This window comes from Suricata suricatta, chromosome 2, assembly GCF_006229205.1.
Source record: "Suricata suricatta isolate VVHF042 chromosome 2, meerkat_22Aug2017_6uvM2_HiC, whole genome shotgun sequence".
Lineage (NCBI taxonomy): Eukaryota > Metazoa > Chordata > Mammalia > Carnivora > Herpestidae > Suricata > Suricata suricatta.
In genome coordinates, this window is record NC_043701.1 from 23,742,924 (window position 1) to 23,754,987 (window position 12,064).

Below are 12,064 nucleotides of genomic sequence, written 5' to 3' on the forward strand. Positions count from 1 at the left end.
CTCCTGGATGGCTCAGTTGGTTGAGTGTCCAACTCTTGATATTGGCTCAGATCACGATCCCAGGGTTGTGAGATCAAATTCTGTGTTGGGCTCTGCACAAGTATGCAGCCTACTTAAGATTCATTTTCTCTCTCTCTCTCCCTCTCCCTCTCTGCCGCTCCTTCAAGCACACACACATGCACACACACTCTCTAAATTAAAAATAAAGAATAAAAATTTAAAAATTAAAAAGGAAAACGCATGAAATAGGATAAACATATGGATACTAATTACCTAAGCCACTGTTCTTTTCATTACAATTGGCATTGAGATTTCTTTAAAAGAGCTGAGTGAAAATATTAAACTTTAAGTCATTTAAACCTTCAAAACTGAAAGATGTAAGTAAATCCATTCTTTCAGCATGTATTTATTGATCACCTCCTATGTATCAGGTTTTATTATAAACACTAGAACATTAGCATGCTACAGTGTATCCAGTTTATAATTTGGGTCAATTTAAAAGACAAACTTTCTAAAAACAAAGAATTTTAAATGTCAATTTCCCTCAGCATAAATACTTAGACCATTTTAGTTGAAGACTGAGTTTACTTAGCCTTCTTAATATTTAAAATTTTTAAATTATCTGTGACTGACACTTTCGGTAGTTTCAAGTGAGGTGTCTGGCAGGGCAACAGAAGACCGACCAATTCTGTGGAATTGTAATTTTTTTAGGTGATAAAATCCTGGATTGATTTCATTTTGAAGACCGTGCACTTCTATTTGTCTTACATTCTTTCTAACCAGTAGCTATTCAACAACAATGCTTAAGTGTATTATATCCTACTATATTATCTGAATTTTGGGTAAAAAGCAAATTTGTATCTTTCTGAAAAGATACCATACAATTCTAGAGTTTCCCATACAATCAAGAAGCAGATAGCCATCTGTTTGAGAGATGAAAAGGGTGTCTGTCTGCTGGGTAAATCAAACAAGACCACTCCAGAGTCATCCCTAACTAACTTTTCTAAGACCTCTACAGTTAGAATCTTAAGAGGATGCTGTGAGCCATGCCATATACCCTGTTTCCTTATTTCCAGCTACTCACTACCCAAGTCAAAAGATTATCTAAAGCCGCTCAATAGGAAGGTTATTCCATCAAAGAATCACAGAATTTAATGAAATAGTGTAAAAAACAAAAAAACAAAATCTATCTACTCTCAAAGTAACTCCCCAAATGGCTGCTTTATGGAAAATATCCTGCCAATCCTTTCAATGTCTGATTTCTGCTCAAACCTATTCCACAATCGTACTCTCCTCTCCCTCCACCTAATCCAAAAAAGACCGGAACACCTAATGTCGCATGAGCCATCCAGCCCAGCTGAACAATAGGCATCTGTGCGCCCGTGCACATACACTACTGAGTATACACTCTGGGCCAGAGCCAAGGGCTTTACATATACTATCTCTTTCAACTCTCTCAGTAGCTTACAAATGAAACTAAAACTTACAAAAGTTAAGATTTTAATAAGGGTATATGGTAACAGAAGCCAGAATTCTAACCCACATCTACACAACTCCAAAGGCTGCGTTCTTTCCATTCCATTACAAAACAAGTGGCTTGCAAAACCCCACAATCCCCGAACAACTCTTCCTTTCTTAAAAAGCCCCAGGGAGAAGAAAAACCACAAGACAGATAAAGGAAACAGAAGATGGAATAGGAAATCTATAGGAATTCAATTTGCACTATGACCTATAAGCACAGAGCCACGGAGTTCCACAGGCTGATGGCCTAAATATAAGGAAGAATGCCAGGTGTATTAAACCAGGCCAGGAGAACAGGCACAGGAGTAAACAAGGAGCAGAAATCGGGGGCCATCCCCTGCATCTAAGCACCATGAGCTCTGGTACTCAAAGGACTTCCAATTACACTCACAGCCAACTATCCTAGAACTCACACTGGACTTCTACCAGATAAAATCAGATCTTTGGAGAAACTTTCGAGTTAGATAGAAAGGAGCCCTTTTCTCCTTGCTAACTCACCTTTTCCAAGGTAGATCATGCCATACTCTCGCCCCTGGGGAGTCTTGTTTTCTATCGTGAAACAGACTTCCTTCCCAATCAGCTTCTTCCGAAGGAACTCTCGGGCAGGAAATGCCCAGGGCTGAAAGACAAAACAAATGTGTCGTGTTAGAACTGCCTTCTTCGAGACCATAATCAGCATTCAAGCAACTTCATTTCTTTAATACCCTGGCCCTACACTAAGCCCTGAGGGGAATATAAAAATGAAATGCACACAACACAGATGACACACTTAGGGGGCTCATAAAAAAAGAAGGATCTAGCAGTTGATTTAACTAGCCCAGGCCCTGAAACAGGCTTCACAGCTTTCCACATACAGGCAGTAGTACATTCTCCTTCATTACTTTCTATTCAGAACTATAGTTTACTTCATGAATAATAATTGCCAATAATTTTATAGCACTTGCCATGAGCCAGCCACTACTACTCTAAATGCTTTATATTTATCAACCCACTCCTGAATGGGAAGTCCAGGCTCCAGGAACTCACCTAGTCAAGGGGAAAACATAAATAACTACTACCTCCATTTGTTTGTCTCTTTCCAGTTTGCAAAGTGCTTTCACAAATTATTAAACTCGCCTGAAACCAGCTCAAGGCACAACTGTCAGAGTAAGGGCATTAGAACCTGGCATGCCTGGGTGGCTCAGTCGGGTAAGCCTCCAACTTTGGCTCAGGTCATGATCTCATGGTTCATGGGTTCAAGCCCCGTGTCAGGCTCTGTGCTGAAAGCTTGAAGCCTGGAACCTGCTTCAGATTCTGGGTCTTCCTCTCTCTCTCAAAAATAAACATTAAAAAAATTTTTAAAAAAGAAAGGCATAGAAAGAGCCTTGCTTATATCATTCCCCTTACCTTTTTTAAGGACAGAGTTTAAAAAAGCAAAACCTATTTTCCCCAAAATGTCTCCTTTTCCTGCTGTAGTCTGAGTATGGGCCAGTGGGACCCAGGTCCCACAATCTTAGGGAAGACACCAGTACAGGCCTGGTAAGGGGTCATCTTGACAATGGTGGTTCTTTCCTCTCCCCATCTAAGGCCCTGGCATAAGGGTAAGCCACATGTCCATACAATGCAAAGCAGTCTCCATGTGACCTCCAGATCTCCACCCCATCACTTCCAGGATGGTACAAAGGGAGAAGTCCTACGTCTGCACTTCAATTTATAGTCTAGACCTAGCTCAGGTTCCCTAAGAACATTTCCAGGTTCCCTCAGAACAGAAATGAAGAAGGACGGCATAAGATCAAGCAATATATGATCTGCAGGAGCTCATGTGCAGAAAAAATGCAAAGGACAAAAAGAAAAAGTGTGCACAATATGTGTACGCTGTCTGTTACAATCACCTGGATCCACAGGGCTGGGGCTATACATGGTACATCACTGGCCTGGAAAGGAAGCCTCTGCTAATCTTTTCAGGCCATTAAAATTATTCCATGGAGCTATCCAACAAACTTTTCTAAAAGAAAACGCCCAAATAACTTCCCAGAAACCAGAAGTCAATCAAAAGATGGCAGTCCACCAACCCACTGGACTGGTAGTCACAAAACTAGTACTGTTATATAATATCAGTTGTGAATGCTTCTAGGAAGGACTATGTAAGTGCTCTCAAACACAGAAAAACAAGCTTATCCTCACTCATCTAATGCTCTCTCCTCAAAGCCCCAAGAGCAAAAGAGCCCATCACTCAATGGTCATATAAAGTTCACCATATTTTCATGTCCCATCTCTAACCCCTAAAAATGAAAACAGCCACCTGTCACCAAAAAAAGTCTTCTAATTGAAAAGTGAGCCCAATTATCAGCCACAACACAAAAACAGTCCTGAACAAACTAGCACAGCCTCCTCCACTTCTATTACCTTACTGACCCTCTTAACTTTAAAAACTTCCTCAGCTATAGGTCTGATATTCAGGATTCAGTTTTGGGTAGCACACTATTATCTAAAACTCAGTAACACACAGCTTTCCTAAATACTTGGATAAGCTCTGATACAACAAGGACTCTTAAAAGAATTTGATTAAAAACTCATTTATCAGGGCGCCTGGGTGGCTCAGTCAGTTAAGCATCTGGCTTCGGCTCAGGTCATGATCTCATGGTTCATGGATTTGAGCCCCACATCGGGCTCTGTGCTGACAGCTAGCTCAGAGCCTGGAGCCTGCTTCAGATTCTGTATCTCCCTCTCTTTCTGACCCTCCCCTGTTTGCACAGTCTCTCTCTGTCTCTCAAAAATAAATTAAAAAACATTAAAAAAAAAAAAGTTTTAACTCATTTATCGAGGGTCTATTCACATGGAACTGTCTAGCACCTATGAGGAAACCTCCAATTTCTAACAACTAAACAAAATTATTAAAAGCTTTTAAGACTTGCTGAAGGAGCACCCTTTTCTTAGGACCTCATGTTTTACAGTTGGTCAGTCACTAGACAATAAGAGAAAGCTAAACTCTAGGTCCTTTCTAGGACATATACCTAATCCTATTAAGGAAACTAATCTAATGTCTGTAATCTTGCTTTCTTGAACCTGCCTTCCCAAGTTGTGTTCCATCTAGGGTTGGGCAAATTCACTAACTGCACAAGACTTTAGCTTTGTGGAGAGGCAAGTGAGACACCCATGAGAGCGACTGACCAAACTACTCCTCACAAGGACAACAGAGCATTCCAGGATAAATCTTTGTGCAAGTGTCCATACAGAGGACAGCCAGTCTGCTGGAGAGGTCTATCCCAAGGCAGCCTCCCAGAACAACTCTAGGAGTCAAGTATGGAAAAGTTGCCCAAAGCATTTATCAAGGAAGCTCCAGAATGGCCTAATAGGAAGAAGAGCTGTGATCTGTTTGTGAGGTCCCAGGGCTAAATCTAAGAAGCAAATGGCTAAGAAGTGAAGACTCAACATTCCCTCTTCCCTTTAGCATGCCCAACAGCTGGCGATCTAGCAGCTTGCACTCTGTTCCCTGCCTCAGGCAAGGTCTGAGGTCTACCCGGATGAAATGAGTTTTTTAATTCCAACGTTTTCTTTGAACCAGATAGAGTCCTCAATTACTGTGACAACTGTAAATCCTTAAAACTAGCTACTTCTGTCCATGGCCCAGTGTGCAATGTCTTGTCCTACCTTCTCATCACCCCACCCACTGTGCCACATGTGTATGCAACTAATCGCTCAAGGCCCCATGACCCACCACCCTAATTCTCAAAAGCTCCACTGACAGTAGGACCGCTACCATTCATTTCTGTATTTCTCATGAAACCAACACAGAGCTTCACACATAATGGAACTCAATAAATCTGTAGGAAATAAATATGTAATTCCCATCAATGCAGTATCTAGGCTGCCTAGAGTAGCTAGGCAACACTGGAGATTAGCCTGCAACAGGGCAGAAAGGCCTGGGAATATACAGTGGAGCCGCTTTTACTGCCACACGACTTAGGAAAGCTGAGCCTTTTTAAAAGAAGATGTGATGAGGGAAGGCAGAGAATAATCAACTAAACGTTATGTGGGACAGGGATACAAAGGCAAGCAAATGTGCAATACCATCCTGGACTCTACCTGAATGGAAAAAAATGGCAACATGCTCCTAAATAACGAAAAGCCAGAGAGAAAGGGTAATGCTACATTCCACAATCCACTGATCCCCAAAAAGGAAACGCTCAGGTTTGTTACCCTCATTGATTCACTGTATATCGGTTTTGTGTTGAGCGCTGACTGGGCACAAGAGAGATGAGAGATTGGGTCCCTCCCCTCGATGAACTTACAGTGTTGCAGAGAAAGGAATGAATGTGAGAATAATATCTAGCAAGGGAATAAACGAAATTTTGTTTCAAAAAGACCTGGGAGCCTATGGAGAAAGGGTCAGAGAGGGGGAGAACGAAGGCAAAAAAGCACCATTATTTCAGCATTCCGAGCACACTATCAGAGTAGAACAAGGAATAATAGTAGTAATGAAGTTTCAAGGATGGAGAAGAGAGATCTTAAAGGAGGCAGACTCTCTAGGTCTTGATAAAGGCCTGGACATCACAGGGCAAGGGGACAGCAAGGGAAATCAGGTTTCTGACTTGGTTATCAGTTGACATCACTGGTCACTTGAGCCAGAGCAGCTTCAAGAGTGGAGAAGGGGGAGAAAACCAGATCACAGTAGGGAAAAGAGAGACTAGATTATCAGGACAGAGACGAAGTAACTGTGGCTGAGAAAGGGTGAAATCTGTAGCCATCAATACTTCATGTCTCAGGGACGTTTGAAGAGTTACCAGGAGAAACTTGGTGAGATGGGGTTGCTCTGGAAGAGGGGAGGTAAATAAAAGCACCACACTGTATAAATACATGAAGCTATTATAAGGGCTGGGATCAGATCATGGAGTATTCTCTCAGCTAGAAGAGTTCCTGTAAGATTTTATTGTACTGTTACATAGGATACAGTTAAAATATTTTAGAACAAGTTCCAACTTGGCCTTGTGCTTCTCTGCCCTAGATTCCCATCCACAAAACAAGAAATTAAAACCCAACCCTTCTTTCTTAGAGACTACATTACTTCTTTCTTCTGGGGCAATGAACTTGATCAGCCCTAGCCAGCCAGGGTCAACGCTTCTCCTCACAGGAGCACTCAAGCTGTTACACAACACACAACTGAAAGGTAAAGAACTGCTGAAAATGTTGGAAAAGCACTTAGCAATGCAAAATTTGAAAAGTGCTATGAGAGAGTTAATCTTCATGGCTTAAGTCTAACAGTACTAGGAGTATTTATAACAGAAATTAACAAATAGCAGTAGAGATTATAAGTAACATTTATCAAGTACAGTATAGACATGTGCTAAGTGCTTCACATTTGTTTAAGCCTCACAAACAAGGTCGACACTGTCACTATTCCCCAGAGTTATGGTCACTGATCGAGGACCAATGAAAAAGAATTTCTTTGATCTACTCTGTGTCATTATCCCAAGCATCTTACTGGATTACTGTTGACAGCAGAACCATGGGGTAAGTTGTCTCTATTTCTATTTTCCATAATATTGCTTCACTATTGTAATTCAAACAAAATGCCCCTTTTATTAAAGATTCTTTAAAACTACATGTTTTCCTTAAAGAGAAGATCCACCATGAACTGCCTTTTTCTTTACTTCCACATCAAGGAACAGAAAAGGAAAGCTGAGCTACCAAACTAGCCCGACATCATCAAGTTGAGGAAAGGACAAGTAATTAGAATCCAGAAATTTCCCTTCTAATGATAGCCAAAGCATTACTTAAGAAGAGACAAGAACTGAGATTTCAAAGTATAGGAGCCAAGAAGACTAGATCAAGCCAAATTTGGACTGACCATGGCTGCTGGGATATGGAAGAACTGAAGGAGTCCAAGGTAGGCCACAAATAGCAGCAGAATGACGGGGCAAAGGAGGGGATGGCGGGACAAGCTCAGAAGTCTCTCAAATTGCCTTAACATAATGCTTCTTGACTGCTGAGCCTTAAGCTACCTTGAGAAACCAATTAAAAACTCCCTCCCTTAAGGGGGTGATGGTCATGGTGGGGGGCACTTGTGGGGAGAAGCACTGGGTGTTATATGGAAACCAATTTAACAATAAACTATTTTAAAAAAAACCCTCCCCCCCTTAACAATGCACGTTTCCACAAAACTTTGCCAACAATGTCAAGGGGTTCACAGATGGAACCTGTAATAATAAATAAAGCATAGACATTCAATATGCTACCATTTATGGAAGTAAAAATGTCTGCCTGGACAGGTGGTAAACTTATCTCTGGTAGGTGACACAAGACACTAATGACATCAGTAGTCCCTGGAGAGAACCAGATTTTTTACTCTATATCCTTATGAATTTTGAACGTGAATGAAGAATTCAAACATAAATTAATTAAAAAAAAAAAACTCTGCCATTACCAATAGTAGCTTCCAATGGCTGAGAGACCACCTAGGAAATATTTCAACCTATGTTCCAAGAGAAAGGAGTGAGAATGCCAAGTGTGCAAAGGCAGCAAGCCTATGGGAAAAGGCAGGAGAGAAAGGCCACGACCAGGATTCACTGCTAGCGGTGGGGAGCGTGTAAACTCTGCCAGCAACCACCAGTTCGTCCATAGTCATCATTCCTGTGGCGCAAAAATACACAAAATATACAGGAAAAGAAAGAGTACAAATGTGCATCAGAGAGACTAGTCTGAAGCCTCAGGGAAACCTCTGGAAGCACCTACCTCATCCGGCGTATCTTTTGCATCAGGCTGTGTGGCAGCTGCCCGGCGGGCAAGATTTCCAGCGCGAATGTTGCTAAGGTTGATCTGCCTCTCAGGGGGGGGCCCGCCACGGGGCTGTCCTCGGACAATGATGGCACACCCTGAGAGGACCTTTGGAGGGAGAGACAAAGAGACAATCAGTGGTCTGCAGGTAATCACACCATAATGTGTGGTGTTCGCTCACTGTATCCCCAGCATACTTGGCACCTTGGAGGCATTCAAATAAACAAATGGAACTGTTTTTAATTTCATTATGAGAAATACCCACAGAAACGCTGGGCTACACTCTGAAATGACAGACCCAGAAATAGTAGTATGAATTAAACAAACAACAGAAAAGTCATAAAAAAATAGACTATTCAGGATAGAGAGGCATGTGAGTCATGGAGATGAAGGACCTCGGTAATGTCATGCCAGCAAGCACCAGCACCCATGTTCCTTTCAATTATTAAGAGTTAATGTCTCCACCCACACATCCCATTCAGGAGGGAAGCAAGCAATGGAAGGCCTAAGAAAAGAAGAAGCTCAAGGAAGAAGCCCCTACACTCCACCCACAAGGAGCCAAGTACACCCAATGCTACACGTCCCTTGCGGACAGCACTCAGTCTAGGCCACTCAGTCTAGGCCAAGGGAGACACACAATGTGATCTAGAAAATCTATGCTCTCTAGGATTAAAACCTTCTAGCTCTAAGAGGCACCTTATAGCTCCCAAGCACAGTAGCTCCTTTTATCTCTCTAATCAAAGGCACCAGGCATAGAACCCACTTGCAAAAGAGCTCTGAAGCTCACTGGGATTTAACTTAAAATATCTGCAGGGGAGAAGAAGGGAGGATTTCAAGTGGGAGAACAGAAGAAAAGGCGTATAGAAAAAAAATGACAAACGTCACCCAAGCTATTCAAGTTGTCTTTGCTCAGCAAGGCACAATTTAATGAACAGATGGACTCGAGCACTGGCTTCACTAGATCTGAAAGACTTCCAATCTCACGCTTCAGAACAAGAAATAGCTGCTGAAAAATCAGTAGATAGGTTGGAAAGTTCTGGCCAACATACAGCCCTTCAGTACATAGCACCACAGAGTTCTCTGTAAAGAAACAACGCTTGGAAAGGAAGCCACCCCTAGATACATTTGCTTGACTGACATTTCTCCCTCACCTCTCCACTTTAATTAATTCTTTAAATTATGAAATATTAATATAAATACAGGAGCACATTTAAGCATATGTGTACACTTAAAAAAAATGAGCAAACTGAGTAACCACCACCCCAAGTGAAGAACTAGAACACGCTAGATAGAACCTAAGTCCCTTTCTGCACCCCACTCTACTGGTAGCCCCTTCCCCTGTCCCCATTATGACATCCCCTCCCTTACTTTCCTGTACAGTTTTGCCATCTATGTATATATTTCTACACAATGTAACTTCATTTTTCCTATTTATGAACTCTCTATAAAATGAGTCTACTGTGTGCGCCCATATGTCACTTGTTTCTTTTGCCTTTTGTTTTTTGTTCTTGTTTTGGGTTTTTGTTGTTGATGTTGTTTTGGTGAAACTCATTCATGTTGATGTACAACACCTGTTTATTCACTTTTATGGCTATATATTTCACTGTATGAATATAACACATTCATACATTCTACTACCTTCTTACAGAAACTCTGTTCAACAAATATACACGTTCCAATTAAAAAAATAGCATTCTGATTAATGCCTCCGTATCATCAATACCTGAAGCACATACCTTGTTCTAAATGGCTCTTCCTTGGCTACACCAGGACACATATAATAAATGATGGTCTTTTTTATATATGACAAATCATGCTCTCCATTTATATCCTTTCTGATCAAGTGTTACCAGCAATTCAACTCTAGAGCTTCCAACCAAACAGCCTTCTAACTGCCTCTCCTGAGAACCCATGCCCTGGGCATCATCCCTGGGAACTGACACTCTAAAAAGACAAGCTCTAAAAGTGAAGCTAGGAAAGAACAGGTATACTAGAGCACAGGATGTTTGGGGTTCCTAAAATGAGAGGCACCAAAGGAAGTAAAGGAAAAGAGTCTGGACCTGATTCATTCACAGTCAATTCGTCACAATCAGAATAGCACATTGCAGAGTACCTGCACTTGAAATCGCTGACGCACAAATTCCAAATGGGGCTGAGGAGAGCCAAACTACATCCAGCATACAAACCAGAGCATCTGGCCCCAATGCCTGCTCCTCGGTTTTAGTCAACTTTTCACAAAAAGTAATAAAGCAATCCCAGGAGACCCAGTGCTTCTCAGTAAGCCAGTGCTTCTCCATAAGGCCCATTTACAAGAAAACCCAAGGTAAACCCTGATGAGTGAGCAATGACCCAGGCAAGGGAAAAAAAAAATCCTGATTTCTCAGGTCTGACCAAAAAACAAAACAAACAAAACAACAACAAAACAAAAAAACACACACCACACTGAAAAGCTCAAGAACAGAATGACTGATGAGAAGAACCCCTTCTGTCCCCCCAAAATATCAGAAAGATGCTATCTGTAATGCCTCTACTTAGTAACCTAGGTCCCTGGGAGACAATGAGTCTGTAACTATTACCCTGGTCCCATTAAGGGCTTTGGCAAACAACGTATGCGTAAGAATTTTGCAAAACTTCCTTTGTAACTCTTCCCTTCTCCCTGAATGCTATTCTGAAGACTGCTGTCAGAACATCTTTACATTATTGCACCAAATATGCCATTCAACATATTCAACCAGACAACAATCAATGGTTGGAGTAATATTAGAGAGAGAGGACTTTTACTTTACAGGTTGCTTGACACCTTTTATACTAGCGAGTATACAAATTTCAAGCAGCAGAAACCAATCCAACCTCCTAAGCAACAAAAATAGATATTCATTGTGGCAGACACTGCCATTCCTCGTCCCCCAGGAGGAAAGGGCTGACACGTGTACACCTCTCCTGTAAAACTTGCCCCCCTCATTCGGGCATGACCTTGGTAGACAAGGAGGAAAAGCCCATCTGCAGACCAGTAAGAAAGAAGAGACCTATCTATAAGAGAAGAAGGAACTAGTTTCCTTCCTACTATTTATAGAACTGAAATAATTCAACACTACACCTCCTTCTTGCTATCTCCATTTCACCTTCTAAGGACTGTTACACACCTGCATTATGTGCCAATAGTCTTCACTCAACTTCTTCCTCAATAAAAATATATTAATGGGCTTCTCTTATCCAAGGTTCCCCACCAAATAAAGCCAAGGAGAAGTTGCTCCATTGGAAAAAAATTTTAAAAACCAACGTTTATATATCAAATTTAACTTGTCTCTCCTATAGCACCAAAACAGGTCATTCTTCCCCCCGTGAAAGACCTGACATCTATGTGGATAATTTTTAAAATTTTATTCGTTGATTCATTTACTAATTCATTTATTCAGTCAATGCAAATTTGAGTGCCTACTATGTGCCAGGTATTGTTCCAGGTTAGTGGCATACTCCTTGAAATAAAACAGACAAATCTGCTCTTAGAGAGCTGACATTCTACCAGGGGGAGACAAACAATAAACATAACAAGTAAATAAAATACACTTGTTTGTTTATCAGAATTTTAATCTCAGAAGAATAATGTTAAGATTGAGAGGAAACGGTCACGGATAATTGTTCTGCCAAAGCTGTACTGATTCATGTTGCAAATTTTCATGGATGCAGTAATTATCCTTAATTGCTAATTTATAGGGCATAGAAAGCAAGTCATATGGTAAATGCTTTATCCAATTATATTAATAAAATGACATATTCTAGAAAAATGATC

At 41.1% G+C, this 12,064-nt stretch overlaps 1 protein-coding gene across 1 annotated transcript in view; it reads right to left on the reverse strand.

Annotated features, from left to right (window-relative positions):
• Nucleotides 1-12,064, reverse strand: part of SND1 (staphylococcal nuclease and tudor domain containing 1) — a 413,215-nt gene that overhangs the window by 377,054 nt on the left and 24,097 nt on the right. The window contains exons 2-3 of the mRNA XM_029923894.1: nucleotides 8,233-8,382; nucleotides 2,020-2,140 (exon numbers count right to left, since the gene is read on the reverse strand). Of these exons, the coding sequence (XP_029779754.1) occupies nucleotides 2,020-2,140; nucleotides 8,233-8,382 (271 nt within the window). The remainder of the gene's footprint in view (nucleotides 1-2,019; nucleotides 2,141-8,232; nucleotides 8,383-12,064) is intronic.